The 17,655-nt window shown below is 59.7% G+C and overlaps 1 protein-coding gene across 1 annotated transcript; it reads right to left on the bottom strand.

Annotated features, from left to right (window-relative positions):
* Nucleotides 1–16,653, bottom strand: TTLL12 (tubulin tyrosine ligase like 12). Its single transcript, XM_019715038.3, has 14 exons — nt 16,286–16,653; nt 12,622–12,794; nt 9,932–10,130; nt 8,974–9,133; nt 8,756–8,889; nt 6,501–6,577; nt 5,224–5,340; nt 4,942–5,136; nt 4,438–4,549; nt 3,492–3,643; nt 3,040–3,121; nt 2,587–2,655; nt 1,987–2,125; nt 1–1,406 (listed from the first exon to the last, which is right to left on the bottom strand). Exons 1-14 carry the CDS (start codon nt 16,466–16,468, stop codon nt 1,255–1,257), a joined length of 1,944 nt encoding a protein of 647 aa, XP_019570597.2. The 5' UTR covers nt 16,469–16,653; the 3' UTR covers nt 1–1,254.
* Nucleotides 16,654–17,655: the final 1,002 nt, after the last annotated feature.

Raw genomic sequence — 17,655 nt, 5'->3', positions numbered from 1 at the left:
TACAGAAGACATACTTTATTGCGGTACAAACCCCATTAGGTAGGGAATAAGATGCCAGCAGCATTCCCAGGGAGAAAACCAGAGACGAGGTTTCCCACCTGCTATCGGGCTGGAGGAAGGGCTGAGGTTCTGGGTAACAGCGGGATGGACAGACACAGCCACAGAGATGGGAGGGACCACCAAGTCGTTTCACGACAGGGATTGTTCTTGGCTTCAGCGTGAAACAAGCACCCCCACCACACACACACACACACACACACACACACACACACACTCACACTCACACCCACCCACCCACCGACAGCTGTTCCGCAGGCAGCCGCCCCACACCCCTGGGGTCACCTGCCCACCTGGGACTGGACACACTGTGGTGACACATATGCTGGCATCTGCCCCCACAATTCAGAAACATTAAGAACGAGAATTTTATGTTTTCTTCCCATAAATGAAAGTAACAAAATTCCAACATTCTGACTCGAGACTGGTGGGAAGATGGCATCTAACGTGAAGTTGTTGGTGGAGTCGTCTTTCGACGCCGTCCACTGTCTGGCGCTCCGCTGCCCATGCTCGTCCCTTGCCCCAAATCCCTGTCTCCAAACCCAAACCCAAGGGCGGAACCAGTGCAGTGCCAGGCAGGCCACTGGGTCCACAGGGACCAGGAGGACGGGCCGGCCCCTGACAAACGGAAAGGCAACGGCAACACAAGGTGGAGCGCTGGTGCAGGTTCCGGGAGACTGGGGTGGGGGGCGGGGGCGAGACGGCGGGGGCTGGCTGGCAGGTTCCCCACGGTGTTCTGGGGGTGCCTGTCACGCAGGGCCCCGGGGGAGGAGGGTGGGACCCTGGCCCTGCTCTGGGAGCCACAGGGCACAAGCAGACTCAGGAGAAGAGTCAGAATGGCCATGTTAACTTTTGGGCCCCCACAGGCACTCCTGGGGAACCCTGTTTCTGAGGACACCTCGTCATGCTCCCCAGAACCTCCCTGTCGCCAACACCCCAGGAACCAGACTTTCAGCAATAAATGCCTGGGCTGAGCTGAGGCTAATCACAGCACAGATGGTGCCGAGGACAGAGTAGACAGCAGCCTGGCACTCAGCCCTGGAGACCCTGGCTGACCCTGAGCCCCCGGACTGTGATACTGGGACATGGCCTGCCTGTGCCCAGAGGGGCAGAGGAGGGGGGACTTTGCAGAAGCACCTCAGAGACCGAGGCTGGAATCCGCCCACGGCAAGCACAAGCAGAGGGGCCAGCGGCCACCTAGACGACGCGGGTGACGTGGCAGTTGCTGGGCTCGTCCAGGTACAGGGTGCAGAAGACGTCGTTGAAGAAGGTGGGGTGGTACCTGCAGGCTCGCTCACAGTCCGGGTTGAAGTTCACCTCCAGGATCTGTGGCTGCATCACTCGCTTCCCTGAGGGCACAGGGCACAGAGCGGCTCACTCTTTGGAGCATGGGCTGGGGGCCAGGGAGGCCTGAACTTGGGGTCTCCTGGCTTCTTGGGGCGGGGGGTCTGGCCCAAAGCCTGCTCCCCCCGGGGAAAGGCTGGAGCTGCCTCGGGCCCTAGGAGTCACGTGAGCCACCACGTCCAGCTCAGACGTTAAGTCCAAAAGAGGGGTGGAGCCGCAGGCCCGGCGTGGGGTGGGCTCGGCCCCTGGGGACTCTGGAGCCGAGGGCGGCCGCCTGGGGCTGCCCGCTCCCTCTGCCCCTCTGCCTTGTGCACAGGATTCCTTTTCCTTGTGGGTTCTCTCCGACGCCACTGCAGCCCACCTGCCCTTCCCGTTCCCACTCTGCCCTGCAGGCCATCGCCCTTCAACAGGGGGCCTCCCCAGACTCACATCTCCTGGCTAACGAGGGGCAGAGGACAACCTGGGCAGCACTGACCAGTGATGCCCTCCCTGCCCCTGGGGGGTGGGAGGGGGTACTGGTGTGGGGAGGGCTGGACAATGGGCTTCGGGTGCGTGTGTGGGTGGGTTATGGGGAGCCCCCCTCACCATCTGGATGGTCGTCCCACTTCAGCATGAGGTCGATGGCATACACGGCCCGGGACGAGGGGTAGTCGCAGAGGCCCAGAGGGGGTGGCTTGGCACATGCCACTTGGAACAGCTCAGTGAAGGCCTGGAAGATTTCAGCCTGGGGACCAAGTGAGGCAGGATCAGGGAGCCTATGCGGCTATGATGCTGGGATCAGCCCCCCAGGTCAGCCTCTCAATATGAGGTTCACTGCCTCTTCCCGAGCCCCAAGCCCCAAATGGCTACAGTCACCTCCCCCTACATCCTTCATGTCTCCCTACCTGGCCACAGCCACCTCTGCCTGACACATGTCCCTTCTCACTCCTGGCGTCCACATACTGCAAACCTGCCTGTCTGCTGCCCTGGAGCCCCCATGCTCCCCTCTGCACTGGCAACTCCCACTCCAGACTGTGGAGGCTGGCCCGTGGATGTGTGTGTCCCAAGCATACCCTGACTGCCCCTCCAGGTCACCCCACACCGTCTCGTCACCAGTCTGGGTGGGAGGAGCAGGACCATCCAGAGATGGCAGACCGACACCACCTGAGGCCAGCCCAGGCCCCTCCAGCTTTGCTCAGGACTCACCTGGACGCTCTTCCACGGAAATTCTGGGTATTGCTTCTCAAACTCAGGGATGAACTCGTCACAATGCACCTGCGACATAGGGCCCGTCATACTTTGCCCCACCTTGACGTGGAGCCTCTGACATTCGCTGGGGCCACAGGTCAGCGCCAGCAGCTTGTCCAGCCCCCCTCAGGGCACAGATGGGAGGCAGAAGATTGGGTCTGAGCTCTGGATCTCACTGTGACGCTGGACAAGCAGATTTATTTCTCGGAGCCTCAGTGTCTCCATCTGTAAGATGGGACAACACTCCCTGCCCCACAAGCTTACTTTGCAGGACTGTTGTGAGCCTCAGGGACACACCACTGTTTGACATAAAGCAGGTGCCAGCAGGCAGCTCCTCTGTCTACACAGCCTGCCCGGAAGACAAGCTGCGGGGGGTGGGGTCTGGGTCTGCAGGTCCCACCAGGCCCCTACCTGCTTCAGCACCACTTCCGGGTCATAGTTCATGACAGTGAAATGCTTCTCATAGTCGTCCAGGTCATTGAGTGCAAAGGGCCTGCAGGATGGGCAGACAAACCCCCAAGTGGGTCCCGAGCACGGCCACATCTGAGAAGAGGGGGTGCTCAGAGCCCCCCAACTGGGCACCAGCTCCCCCACGGCCCCCTCACGACTAACTGTGGGGACTCCCTGGAGGCCCATACACATCATCGCAACCCACAGGAGTTGGTGCCCGTTTTACGAGGCTCGCTCCCACCCCTATGGTGGTTGGCGTGGGCAGGGCAAGCATTCCGGCCATTTAACAGAACCGGGCTTGGCGGGGTGCCCTGCTGGGTGCATGGCGAAGGAGCTCCAGTGCAGGCTTTCTGATCCTGTTCAAGAGGGGCCCTGCCCCCCTGGCCCCGCCCCGGGCCAGTCTCCCCAGTTACCGGTTGGAGAATCGCAGCCAGAACACGTCATATACGAACAACCTCAGGGGCTTCACCGACCGCAGAAGCACAATGTAGCGGATGTCGAACTTCACCCTCCCCACGTCTTCTCGAAGGAACAAGACAGGACTTTCAATGTACTTGGACACAACCTGGAGGACAGATGCAGGCTCAAGGCAGCTCTCACTTCACCTGGGCCAGGACAGAGCACCCCAGAGGCACCCCGACCTGCTGGCTGTGCACTCACGCTCGTGGTACGTTCACATGCCGTCCCCACATCCCGGAGGAACAGGCCCGCTCTCGCAGCCCCTTTCGCCCCAGTCCCAGGGCATCCGTGGAGGGACCCACACCTGAGCTTCTCTGCTTCCTGTGCCCTTCCACACCCGTCTAAGCTGGGACACGTTCTTTATCTCCTTTACTTTAACTGAAGGAAAAGATCCCACCAGTTTTTAGGGTTTGGAAGCTGAATACACACTCTCAGCCCAAATCCACTGGCTCCCCACCCCACCCTGCCAGTGTCCAGTGACCATCCTGTGGCACATTTCCCCGGGACTCTGCCACATGCATGATCCTGTGTCCCTGACACTGCCTCTAACGTGCCCCATGTCACTATGGCACCTTTGCCCAGGGCCCCGAGGGGCTCCCTGTCCTGGCGGGGCCATCTCCTTGCTGCTGTGCGGTCACTTGTGCAACGTGTGGGGACTCAAGTCAGACACACGTAGGGTCACCCTGATTGAGGCTCTCTCCTCTCCCCTGGATGTCACACAGCCCCCCTGCAGGCAGGGCAGTGAAGGAGTGGGGTGGGGGCTTCAGAGACTCCCATGAGCCGATGACCATCACTGCGGACACCAGGCCCCCCCGCACAGGCCCTTGACACCAGTCCCCAGGCTCCCCCCATGGCTGGCCTGTGTACCCAGCACCCCTCAAACACGGGGCCAGGGCCCACCTTGGGGGTGCTCTCGCGGTGCCGGATGACGCTGTGGAGACTCTTAGTGACGTGTGTGTCCAGGCTGCGGGCCAGGTTCCAGGGCTTACAGATCCAGTGGTTGTCCTCGCCCCTGGGAGCAGAGGGGCCAGCTAGGCTGCGTGCTGGGCCCACTCTCCCAGGCAACACTCCCCAGGATGTGACAGGAGAGGGACACGCGGCCTCCCCAGGGGACGGAGGGAGGTGTCACATCAGAGAGGTCAGAGGCTGGGCCTTGGGTACTAAGAAGGCATTCGCTGGAGCCAAGGGGGCTGCGCTCTGGTGGACGACCGGCTCTAGCAGAGGCCTGGACCCCATGGCAGCTGTGGGTGGCTGCAGCGCTCAGCGGCTATGGCTCCCAGCATCGGGGCCTGCACATAGTAGGTGCTCAGCTAAGGAGCAGGCTGGGCAGTGTAAGGACGGGTACAGGGCTGGTGGGGGCTGCACGGGTCCATGGAGGGGCGGGGGCAAGGTGGGGGTGCCTACCGCCTCTCCCGCTGTTGGAAGTAGCTGACAAACTGGGGCAGCTCTGTGCGCAGGTTGAAGGTGCGGGGCAGCCAGGCCGGGCCCTCGGGGCCCCCTGCCCGGCGCGCGATGGAGGCCAGGCAGTCCTTCACAGTCAGCAGGTTCTCGCAGGGGAACTGGTTCAGCAGCACGTGGGGCCTCTCTTGGCTGAGCCTCCTGTGGGGCCGAGCAGGTGCGACTGGCTCAGGGGGCCGCGAGGGGCTCTGGGGCCAGTGGCCGGAGCCTGGCGGGGGGGTGCCTCACCTGTAGTCCTTGAAGTGAGAGAAGCTATAGAGGATGTCGGCATCCGCCTCACTCTGGGTAAAGGTGAAGCGTGGGTGGGTGAGGTGGCTGAGCACCTGCTGCACGTCCGTGTAGACCCTGCAGGGAGAGGTGGGCTGGGGCCACACAGCCAGGCCTAGACCCGCCTGTCTGCCTGTCTGCTGAACAGTGGGGCAACTCGGACCCTCCCGACCCCAGGTTCCCCCCTGTAAGACGGGCTCACACTTATTGTTATGATGAGACGGGATAACCTGAGTGTGTAACAAATGTGGGTTCTTTCCTCCCAAGTGGAAAGAGGTCAACACTAGCAATTTCCCATGGAAACACTAAGAACTTGATATGTGAGAAGGGAGCTGGTGCCCCAGGTGCCTATAGGTGAGTGTGTGGCCAAGGTAAGTGCCCCGGACGAGGCCTCCATCCACACTGGTGCTCGTTGGTGCCGACCCCGTGCAGAGTTGAGGACAGGGCCTGAGAGCCTGTCTGCTGGCAGTGGGGAGACAGCTACCCTTTTAAAGCAATGGGGCCGAGTGTGGAGGCAGGAGGGAGCCGAGCTCGGACCGTGTTGTTTCAGGGGAGGAACAGAAGGAAGGAGCTAGGCTGCTCGGGCAGGGCTGGAGCTTGGAGCAGGAACTGAGCAGGCCTTAGGGAGGCCTCTGGCCCTGAGGAGGTGCCGTGACGCTGGGCAGTGGGCCTTGGGAAGAGCCCGTGGGCTGCGTGGGCTGGGGCAATGGCCTCAGGGAAGGAGAGGAAAACTCCCAGGACCCACTGGAAGGGGTAGAGTGCAGCGTGCTGCGGTTTGTGGCTGGACCAGGTTTGGGCAGCCAGAGAGAGGGGTCCCACTGGAGGCAGAGGCTAGTCTGCCTGCCGAGCTGGACCGGCCCCAGCCTGCTCTCCACTGCTGGGGGTGGGGGGCTCTGCACCTCCACTTCCTCCCATGCAGAATGGAGCGTCTGCTTCAACGGGGGGCAGCCTGGGCTTGCCTGCCTGGCCACGGCCCCTCCTGGCAGCCCAGGTGCCTTTCCCAGGCGCCCCGCGTGCACAGGCCCGGCGGCGTTTAGGACCAGATGAACACACTCTCGGTCACCCTCACTTTTCACAGCACCGTCTCTGTGATCCTAAGAACTCCACCCCTGGCATCTGTCACTATCGTGCTGCAGCACAGAGCAGACCTGAGTGCCTCACTCAGCCATGGGCACTGTGGGAGTGTGTGAGCGAAGTGAGTGAGGCAAAGTCCCAACGCAAGCTGAGGGGCTACGCACCTGAAGATGTGGGCGTGGGGAAATGTCACCGGATCAATGGCGAGTGGCAGCTTCTCTTTGTTTTCCTCCAAAATGGCCTGCAAGGAAAGACAGTGGAGGTAGAAACAGACCTTTGAGAAAGGGAGCAAGGGAACACACACTTCCCCCACCCTGGCACAGCAGGGCTTTAGGACTCGGAGGTGCCCCCAGACCGCAGGTGCAGCCTTTCCCAGGTGCCCCGGCACCACCCTCACCCTGCGATTCTGGGGCTCAAGGCCCCTCAGGTGCTGAACAGCCTGTTCTGTGTCAAAAGAACCTTCTCTCCGGCTACCTCCAAACCCCAGGAGGGGGCTGCCTGGCCCCCGGGAGCCCCCAAGGCTATTCTGAGCTTAAGCAGTGTGGTGGCTTCCAACATGCCCAGCAGCTCTTTGGCATTCCCTTCGGAGGACCTTAATTCATCGCCCCTTGCATGTGGACTGAATGAGTTGCTTCTAACAAACAGAAAGACAGTGGAACTACCATGGCATTTCACCAAAGGCACTGTGGCTTCCTCCTCGGATCGCTGCTCTGAGACAAGTTAGCTGCCACGTCGTGAGACGCGCAAGCAGCCCCGTGGAGAGGCCCACGTGGGGAGGAACCGAGGCCACCCGCCAAGAGCCAGCACCACCTTGCCAGGCATGTGAGGAACCACGTGGAAGCAGGTCCTCGGCCCCATCACGGCTCAGATGTCATGGCCAGGCTGACAGCGCCTCAGAGAGACCCCCAGACAGAAGCGCCCGCTGAGCCACTCCCCGACTCCCGGCCACAGAAAGTGTGTGAGAAAGTAAGTGTTTGCTGTTTGAAGCTGGAGTTACTTGTTACCTGGCGACAGGTACCTAATACAGGCAACCCCAGGGCCCTGAGCACAGGTCCAACCCAGATGGTCAAATGGGGACAAAGCCAGGACACTTTAGACAACCGGTGTTTGGCCTCTTATCTCCCAAGGAAAAAAAGACTAATTTTAACTCATGTTCCTTTAACAACCTCAAGATCAGGAAGTCTTGGTCTCTAAGCCATTCTTAAGCTGCACCCCTTGGTATTCACTCACTTTTCCTAAAGTTTCCTAAGAAACTAGTAGGCACACGTCTTCTACGAGCCTCTGAAACACAGCTCGGAGCCAAGATGGTGATCACGGGTCTTCAGCACGGTTAGTTCACCCCCACTGGCTTAGAGGAATTCGAGGTGAAAGGTGCCCTAGGACCCCCGTAAGCCAGCCTCTCCCCGTCAGCAGCACGCACAGAACAGCCAGCACCACACGCTTCCCACCCAGTTACTCTGTTTCCTCCTTCCCATGATCCTTTGAGGCATTCAGTCCGTGGCTGACGTGCCAGTGGGGGCAGGGCAGCCTCAACACAGTGGGGAGTGGGGGCCTGGCGGGGAGGCGTGTGGCTTCAGCTTACAAGCTATCAGGTCTCTCTCAGTTTGGACTCGTTCTCCCACCAGCTGTGTGACCTTTGGCAAGTTATTTAACCTCCTTGTGCCTCAGTTTCCTCACCCTCAGTAAAATGAAGATAAAAACGGGCCTGTAAGTCGTATTCTGTAAGGATTACAGTAGAGTGCCCGTAGAGTGCTCGGCACAGGCTCTCTCGTTGCCTGGTTTCCATCGGGGACCAGCCGATAAGCAGCAGCGGCGGGACACTGCAGGGCTGGGGACGGAGAGGGACCCGGGTCTGAACCCCTGTGCAGCCCTGCCGCTCCTGGCAGTGGCTGTGTACCTTGGGCTCCACGTCCTCTCTGCCCTCAGCCTCCCTAACCCTGGCCGGCTAACGTGGCCCACCCCACCCCAGGTACCAGGCCCTGCATTAACTCTCACCCTCATACTTGTGAGGGGGCCGCCTGGATCCTGGCTGGGCCCTGACTGAGAAGCTGCCCAGGGACTGAAACCTTTCTTACCCATAACAATGACAACTTGCTGAGGGCCTACTGTGTGCTGGAAACTGTACCACATAGTGTTTGAGTACAGTGTCTTCCCATCCCTGGGGAGGGAAGTGTCAGGAGAGGAGGAAACAAAAATGAGAAGAACAGCACTGACCACCAAAAGCCAGCTTCACCCGACCTTCTGGAAATACGGTTCCCAGCATCAGGGCCCCTGGTGTTCACTCCTGAGCTCCCAAGCTCTTCCCCACCTCCCACAGTAGCCAGGTGGTGTTCACTAATATTTGGTGACTGGAGAAGGTTCCAGAAACCACCAGGCAAACAGGCGCGGGGGTTGGAGGGGAAGGGGTGCAGGGTCCTACCTGGTAGTGCTCGGCGGGCGGCTCGGGCGTGCAGGAGCTGAGGTCCAGCATGTCAGCGGGGGCCCAGGGCAACAGCATGCACCTCCGGATCAGAGGGTCTGCCTCTCCATAAGCAAAGTCCCGGGTCACCTCCTCTGCACGGAGACACACGCGCCCGTCAGAGGCCGGCAGGAGGCCGGGCCGGGCCGTTCTCCCACGTGGGGTGGGCCCTGACTCACCGCCCGTGTCCAGGTCCCTCAGGGGCCACAGCAGCGTGTACGCCACCTGCTGTGGCATGTAGAAGAAGGGCGCAGTGGCAAAGCTGGGTGCGTCCGAGTGCTGGATGCGCGAGCCGAACTCGTCCATGATGTACCACACAGGCACCTTCTCCTCGGCCGTCTGGGGGCAGAGCACACACCCGGGCCCTGTCCATCGGCCTGCCCGCCCACACCCAACACCAGCTGCCCACTCGTCTGCGCCCAACTCTGGGCCTGCAGCTTTAACACAAACCCCTGAGCCCTTTAACCCGAGGCCTCTGTGACAATGGCCCTGCTCTGACAAACCAGGCACAGGCCAGGGACTGCAGGGTGACCACCAGCATGCTAACGGCACATGGAAATAAGCCACTTAACCCAGTAGCCACATGGATGTGTTTGGTCAGGGAAGAATGAGGGGAGACTTGCAGTTTGGGGAAGGCTCCCTGGAGGAGGCAACATCTAAGCTGAGATCATGAGAAACAACTTTTGTCTCCCAACCTAAAAGTTGTGGGGTGCTGGAGCCTAAGGTGAGTCCGGGGATTCTGGGAGTGGGGTGACAAAAGCCCGAGGACATGTGCTAATAGGACTCAACTCTTCTACTGAAGGCAGTGAGGACCACTGAGGCCTTTTTAGAGGGTGACAAAACCAGAAGACCCCAGGAAAGAGGCAGCCGAGTCACTGGGTCCAAATCCAGGAGTCTGAGGGCTGTGTCCTGTGACCTTAGAGGCTGCACAGACCCCTGGGGACCTGGCATTGGCTGGTCCAAGGACGAGAGTAACACGCCCACAACGAAGTCATGGGACGACGGTGTTTCAAGGGGCCACAGGGGAAGGTGGCTTTGCTCACTCGTGGGGTAACGGCCCCCGGGCTGGGTCGGGGCTCCCCGGCCGCGCCTGCCAGCCCTGGCCTCTGCCCGCCCTGGGGCCCGGCTGCCGCTCACCCCGTGGGACAGCTGGTAGGTCTGGTTGAACTTCCACATCTGCTCCAGCACCTGGTCCACGGCCTCGGAGGTGGGCAGCTCCCCGTGGAACTCGATGCCCATCAGGTTGGCCATGCGGTGCAGCAGCCCGGGGACCTGCTGCAGCTGCCGGCGGGCATGCTCCACACGGCACGTCCAGGCGTGGTCAATGAGGAAGATGCTGCAGGCACAGGCGACAGGAGGTGAGGCTGCCGCGCGGGCACAGCGAGGGCGGAAGAGGCGGCAGACGAGGATGAAGAGGCCTGGGGGCTGCGGCCCGGACCCTGCCCCTGAGACTCGGTCTCTCTGGCACGTGTGGGCCTGGGTGGGAGTCGGGGCTCTGCTGACCGCTTACTGTGGGGCCCTCTCTCCCTGTCCTAGTTTCTAAAGCAGGACAACAGGGTCTCTACGTCCTATCACCAGGCTGCTACCAGGATCAAACGAGACAGAACACACTACGTGCTGACTACACCAAGTACTGCGTATGTCATGATTATTCCAGCACTCACTGGAACAGCGAGTGTCCCCCACTGGGCTCAGAACTGCCAGAGGACAGGCCCAGGCCCACGCTCCCCCCCCACACCGCTACCTGCAGCCTGGCCCACGGCCGGTGCTCAGCAAAGGCTGCACCACTGGGAGGCCAGCAGCAGGCAGATGCCCAAAGGAGCTGCCAGGCGGAGCTCACGCATGCCCGTCCAAGACTTCTGGGCACTTCCCGGGGAGCAGCAGGCCTTTTTTTGGGAGAGGCTTCAAGTTCCATGTATGGACACCTGCAGCCCACACACTCCGGTTTCCGTGGAGGAACCCGGGTGGGCCAGCTGTACAGCTTGCGCACAACCGCCGGGGGCTGTGGCAGAGGACGAGGCCATGCCCACGCCCTGCCTCACAGGACACGGCTGCCTGGACACGACCAGGAGGCTCCACACAAACAGGTGGGCAAAGGGGCCCTCACCCGCCCCTCGCGGAAAGGAAAGGAGCAGCAGCTGTTCCAGGTCCCAGGCTGGGCAGCACGTCCGGCCGTAATTATTGTGCTTACGCAGTCGGCCCTCCTGTAGATCCACAGGTCCCACATTCGCGGACCCAACCAACCTCACAGAACAAATATTTGCAAATAAAAACCTTCCATTGTTGCTGACGTGGGTACTACGTCGTTAGGCCTACGATGGGTGTCTGTACTGAACAGGTACAGACTGTTTTCTGGTCACTGTTCTTTAAACAATACAGCATAACCCCCATTTACGTGACAATAACACTGTATTAGGTATTATAAGTAACCTAGAGATGATTTAAAGTACACGGGAGGGTGTGCCTAGGTGATACGCAAATACTACTGCGTTCTACACGAGGGACTTGAGCACCTGTGGATTTGCACACTGAGGGACAATTGTATCACTTTGCATATCCTCAAACAAATGAATATTTCTGCCTGCTTTCCTGCTTAGTTTATGGCCGCGCGAGGAAGCAGAGCCAGGCCTTCAAAGTGGACACCTGGGCGTGACCCTGGGCAAATACACACGAGAGGTGCTGTACACGGCAGGTGTGGGAGAGACCGTGGAGGTTGGGGCCTGGCAATTGGGGAGACTCAGAGGCCTGGGGGGAGAAAGGCCCAGGGACAGGGAGAGCTCCAGCCCAGGAGTCCATCCCACCTCCTCCCAAACCTGCCTGGTGGTGGCATGTGAAGGGCGTTGAGTGGCAGTGAGCCACTCGAGGTGGCCGCTGTGTCTGATTTGCCTGGGCCTGGGCCCTGGAGCCAGCACAGGTGGCAACGGAGCAGGCGCACGTGGAGGTTGGCTGCACTGAACCTAATGACAAAGGCCAGCCTGCCAGCTTCTGAGTCAGAGAGCATGTGGGTGGAGGTGCCTGGCTGCTATAATTACCTGTGTGGCCACTCCCCCCCATCATGGGCTGGTGAAGGCAGACAGACTCTTCCCTGAAGAGCAATGGACGCAGGGCCCCAGGATCCTGAGCCCAGAAAGTTAGTTCTTCTGCAAGGTTCTAACAGTTTGGCAGAGGCTTGGAGGCCTGTCCTGGCCGTGGGAGGCAGGAAGCCCAGGGCCCGGCTTTAGCTCTGCCCTGTCTATGACATGGCCCTGGGTGAGGCCCAGGCCTGCACTGGGCCTTAGCACCCTCACCAGGGGGCTGAGACCATACCCCTCACGTTCCTGCAAAGCCCTGGTGAACACGGTAAGTGCGGCTTCCCAGACTCCACTCAGGGACAGACTCAGCAGGACTGGGAGAAGCCCAGGGGGCTTGGAAAAGCTGGCTCATGAGTAAGACTGTCCTGGGTCCGATACCCACACTCAGTCAGCTGTGTGACCTTGGGCGAGTCCTTCTGTTTCATCAACAAAATCAGCACTTATCACACCTCCGTTGCAAAACCACTGTGACAGGTGTGACGTGAAGAGGCTGCTCCCAGGACGGTCTGAAACACGGCTAACATGGGGGCACCACCGGCACTGGAGCCAACGATGACCCTAACGTCTAGCTGGAAGCCCGGGGACCACGCGTGCCCGGCACACGGCTGGTGAAGAGGCTGGTGCTTGGCGCACAGGAAGCACGAGTGCCTACAGTTACGGTTCTTCCCCAGTGGCGACGGCCTTGGGGAAACCTCCCTAAAAGGGAGCCTGGCTGAGAGCCACGGTGCGGGTGCCGGGGTCCCGCTAGGCTCCTACCTGTTGGGGTCGGCCGCCTGGAGCCCGTTCTCGTTGGTCACGATGACCTTGTAGAAGAGCTCGATGCCCGGGTTGGGCTTCTTCGCGCGCACTTCCCGGGCGGCCTCATCCTCACTCTCCTCCTCCACTTCTTCCACTTGCATTATCCCAAACATCTCCCCTGCGTCGAAAACCTGGGGGCCATAGCAGGGCGTGTCGGCAGGGTACCCCACCCCGAACCCTCGCCTCAGGGACAAACTGAAGCCCTTAGGAGAAGGCCCTATTTACTGCCCAACTACCCATTTCACAGGTGGGGAAACAAGCTCCTGGAGAAATCGGACAGAACTGGGACCTAACCTACCCCACTATCACTGGCGCTATCGTCCAAGGCCCCTCACTCCACGGGACCCATCCTTGGAAGTGGGCCTGCACGCATGTGTCCAAATTATATCGAGTCTGGCCCCATTTTCCAGAGAAAATGAGGCCCCAAAGGCATAGGGGTGGCTCTAGTCACACTAGAAGTACAGGATCTTGGTGGCCAGGGATCACACCCCAATTTCGCTTGTACCAGAGGAACCCATCCAACACCAGGGCGGCTGAGGCAAGCCAGAGGAAAGCAAGTCTCTGTGGCCTCAGTGCCAGCCCAGCCAAGTAGTCCAGGCCTGCACAAAGCATGGCCGGGGACTAATCTCCTGAGGACCTGGGCCAGGAAGATAAGGGCCTTGGTCCTTGAGCTTCCCTGGCAAAGGACAACTGTCAGCCACGTGCAGTGGATAAAGAGGATGAGTCAGCCACTTGTGTGCTCTGGAGCCAGGCTGTGTGACCTTGAACAAGTCACTGAACCACGCTGTGCCTCTGTTCGCCCATCCATACAATGGGCACAGTAGGATCTACCTCAGAGAACTGCTGGGAAGATTAATGATTAACACACATAAAGAGCTAGAACCTAAGCTGGCTCTGTAAGCACTTGCTGCCACCCTTCCACTTTTGAGGCTGGTCTCTCCCCTGGGAAGGGGGTATCCCCCACCCTCCAGGAGAGCGCAGGGACTCAACAAAGGCCAGTCCCCCCACCCCAAAAACCTATTTCTCACAACTCTATTAAAACTAAAGAGAAGGAAAAATCACCCCCGCAGCTGAAGGCAGCTAGCTAGCCTGGCACGAGCAGCTTTGTGTGCTAGGCGGCATAGGCACCCTGGGGGTGTGAGGGTGAAACATGCATAATCTCGCCCAGGGAGCTCACGGCTGAGTGGCAGAGCGAAGTAGAGAGGACCAGGTAAATGGTGTGAGAACTGGACAGCCGGGAAGATTTTATGGAGGAGACATAATCAGAGGTGAGCGCTGGAAGGGGGAGATTTAAACCCACGGCTGCGGGTGGTGGTGAAAGGGCTCCAGGCAGGGAGCTGTGAGAGCCAAGGCCCAGAGGCAGACAGAGGGCTGTGGAGACCAGGTTCATCCAAAGACAAGGGAGCTCAGGCACTTTCTGGGTTCTCCGCTAACCTCACAGAGCCCGGGGAGGCCACCACCGTACCTCCAGCTTACAGATTAGGAAAGCAGCTCACAGGGCTGGAGTTTACACTCTGAGCTTCAACCCAGAACCCCAAATCCCCAGCCCTCAAGCCCAAACCTGACGGGAAGGGAGGCAGCCTGGGGACAGAGGGCCTGTCTCACGTCTGGCTTCTTCCCAGTTCTGAGTGGGAGTGACCACAATCCCTTCATGGTGGGACCGGGAGGGTCATGCAGACAGGAAAAGAGTTGGAATTTACTTTATAACACGTTCCCCATCCTTTCCAAGGGAACCGGAATTTTTTAGGCAAGGTTCCAAGGTCATTGGCCAGCCTTGCTGGGGGTTGGGCCTTGCCCACTCCTTTGTGGGCAGGTACCTGTTCTGCTAGTGTGTGCCCTCCCCCACACCTGTTTCACTCAGAACAATGACTGCAGGTTTGGGTCTAGCAAAGTGGTGACTCACAGCTCTGCCCGTAACCCATAATGGCAGGGAGGGTCATGGAAAAACACCCGCTGACCCTCAGCAGAGCAACAGCGAACAGGGCAGAGGGGACTGCCCACTATGTGCTGGGCACTGGCGGAAACGTAGCTCAAGCCTCCCCACTGAGACAGTGGGAGCCGGGGCCGTGTTTCACTGTCCCCACTTTCTAGATGGAGGCTAAGGTGGGCGACTGAGGGTTTGCTGCCCCTGGAGGCTGGCTGGGCTGGAGCCAGGTGTTCCCACATCAAACTCCTTTCTCCCAGATACACGAGGACTTCTTATCCTCACTGACAAACTGCTAGAGCCTTCTCCCAACCCCAGCACAGGCCGGGGACCAGGGCAAGTGCTCAGGAAATGCTGGCGGAAGACAAGTCATTAAGGGAAGGAAACCACTGTTAGAAAATATAAGTATGTACAGTTTGTCTGCCATTGACACTGTCTCTTTTTTACAGCAACTACCTGTGTTTTGAGCAGGAAGGTACCTGATCCAACCCAGATTTTACAGACAGAGTAACTGGGTGAGAGGGAGGGGTTTGTCCAGTAGCCAGGCTCAGGGGACACCCTTTTCCTGGCGCTGGAATTCCACCTCGTCACCTGCTGCTTCGTCTGTGTTGGCCCCAGGAGGCAGCCCCCTGGAGGGGAGCCTCATTCCCGCTAAGGAGAAGGCCCAACCAGCTGGCCTGTGAATGTGTTCTGGTTTAAGCACCTGGACAAACTACCAAAAACCAGGGTCCACACCCCCTTAGCCAGGACCTGCCGGGAGACCCTTTGGAGGCCTACAGCAGATGGTCAGCAGAACGGAGCCACTGCCACAAAGAAGGAGAGAAACTAGAAGCACCTAAGACCTTTTCATTTTTCTTTAGATTCCTTCTCCGTCTCCCACAGTCAGTTTTCTTTAACCTGCAAAATGAGGGTGAGCCGGGCTCACAACAAATGAGGAAACATGGAAGGCTTCTATAACTGCAACAGTCAAAGCCACACAAATTCATGGGGCTCCTGCTCTCCCAGAGGCAGTGGCTGAAAGAGAGCTTCCAGTTCTGACGTTTGACAGATCTTGGGGGAGTCACTTCCTCTCCCCCAGCCTCTGTTTTCTGAGCTGTACAATGGGGATGGCTGACTTGCCCTTCTCACAGCTGTGGGGAACCTGCAGAGGCCTGGCACACAACAGGAACCCCAGTTCATTTTAGCTCCAGGTTCCAAGGCAGCCCTGGCCCAGCCCCATAGGTACAGGCCTCTGGCGGCCACTGTTAGGTCCCAAACTTTAGATGGCTCCTCAACTGCCAAGGAGGCAAAGTCTAAGCCGGTCATCGCAGCACTCCTGGCTCTTCATCATCAAGCCTCTACGGCTTCTGCCGCCTGGCCCACCCGGGCTGCCCCCAACTCTCCGGGGGACATACGCCCGTGGGGCTCACCGAGGCCTGCCCCGCTGGGCACAAGCGCCGTGAAAACGCGCTTTCACACGGCGAGTCCCGGGACGGCCTCCCAACCTCGTCGGCACGTGGTCCCCAGGCGGCCTCCCTGCCTCCCCCAGGTGGGCCCAGGCCGGCCTCCCCGCAGTTGTTGGCACGGGCCCGCCCGCAGACCACACCCTTCCCGGTGCGAGGGTCCAGAGCGGCCCACCCCCGAGGTGCCCAGGGGCCGCTCTGCACCCGGTCCTCCCGGCCCGGCGCCTTGCTCTCCCCGCGTCGCCCCGGCCCGCACCTCGTGTTCCAGCTTGTGCAGGAGGCGTCCCCAGTACCGCTCCGGGACCCCCGACGCGCGCAGCGCCGGGCCGTGCAGCGCCGCGAACTCGGCCAGGGCCAGCGCGTCCTCCTCCGGGTCCGGGCCCTGCTCCGAGCTTGGTGCCGACTCCGGCGTCAAGACCAGCCCGCCGTTCGCGTCCATGGCGCCTCCACCAGCACCAAGTCCAGTGCGGCCGCAGCCTGCAGGCCCAACCTCCACACTCGGCCCGCCCGCCAGCGCCGCCGCTCCGCCCTCCTCCGGGCTCCCCGCGCCCCCGCCCACCGCCCGCACGCAGGCGCGCACGCCCAGCCGGCGGGCCGCGGGGCGGCGGCGGCGCGAGGCTGGGGGCGGGGCCCTGGGAGCCCGGAGGCCGTCCGTGCGAGGGGCGCGTGCGCGAGTGCGCGTGCGTGGGCGCGCGAGCCTGCGCGGGAGGGGGCGCGTTTGTGGCTTGCGCGGCTGGCGTGTGCGCACGCGCGCTTGGTGGGGGCTTTCTCTTTCCTCCTCGGCTGCCCTGCTGGATGCCGGGAGGAAGCTTTATAGCGTCTCCTATGGTCAGACTCGGAACAGACGCCAGTGACTGTCCAGAAGGGGAAACTGAGGCCCAGAGATAGTGGTATGGCTGAGCTGCAGCCCTGGCATCGAGCGGACTTGTAGGCGCCTGGAGATGGGAGGGGGCTGTCTGATTCTTTTGAATGCTTCACCAGATGTAGGTGCTGCAAAGTAAGAGGCCTTTTCAAATTCCTTAAATTTGGATTGGGGAGTTAAATTTATGCAATTAAAACTGGGAGGTTTTTCTTACAAGTTCACCTGTAGCTCAGAATGTCATACATACCCATGTTCCTTTTCTGTCCCTGACTCATGCGTGCGGGGTTCCCATGTGTAGGAGCACGTGTATTAAATGTGGTTGTCCTGTCTCATGTCTGTTTGATTATTAGACCAGCAGAAAGAACCTTGAGGATAGAGGAACGTTCCTTCCTCTTCCACGCTTCCACAAGGGATGTGTTTCATTGGCTTCTCGTTTGCAACGTTGCAATACTTTTATTTTGCTAAAAGGCTCAAAGGCTGAAGGTTTCTGTGGGTTTTTTGGTGCTTCAGTTGCTGAATATTTTGATTAAAAGTTTAAAATTGAATTTGAACAAAATGTGCCAGTTTAGAGGACTTGTTCAGGTTAGCTAGCACACCATGTTGGTATGCAAAGGCTCAAACCTCCAAACTCTAGTTGGTGAGGGGCGCAGAGAAACGTTACTGCCGTGATGAAGTATATTTTGTATCTAACAAGAGCTTTGTCACAAAAAATTTGTAGTTCAATTACTATGACTACTTGTAAAACTTTGACAACTGTGGCTTTT

This window comes from Rhinolophus sinicus, chromosome 1, assembly GCF_057876585.1.
Source record: "Rhinolophus sinicus isolate RSI-liver-muscle chromosome 1, RSI-T2T, whole genome shotgun sequence".
Classification (NCBI taxonomy): Eukaryota; Metazoa; Chordata; class Mammalia; order Chiroptera; family Rhinolophidae; genus Rhinolophus; species Rhinolophus sinicus.
The sequence above is the reverse complement of the archived record's forward strand: the minus strand, read 5'-3'. Positions and strand labels throughout refer to the sequence as shown.

Coding starts and splice junctions, on each gene's coding strand:
- TTLL12 (XM_019715038.3), bottom strand. CDS start 16,468: ATGGACGCGAACGGCGGGCTGGTCTTGACGCCGGAGTCGGCACCAAGC. Junction 8,890..8,973: donor GAGGGACCTGGACACGGGCG/GTGAGTCAGGGC, acceptor GTCTCCGTGCAG/AGGAGGTGACCCGGGACTTT. Junction 3,122..3,491: donor TGGCTGCGATTCTCCAACCG/GTAACTGGGGAG, acceptor CCCATCCTGCAG/GCCCTTTGCACTCAATGACC.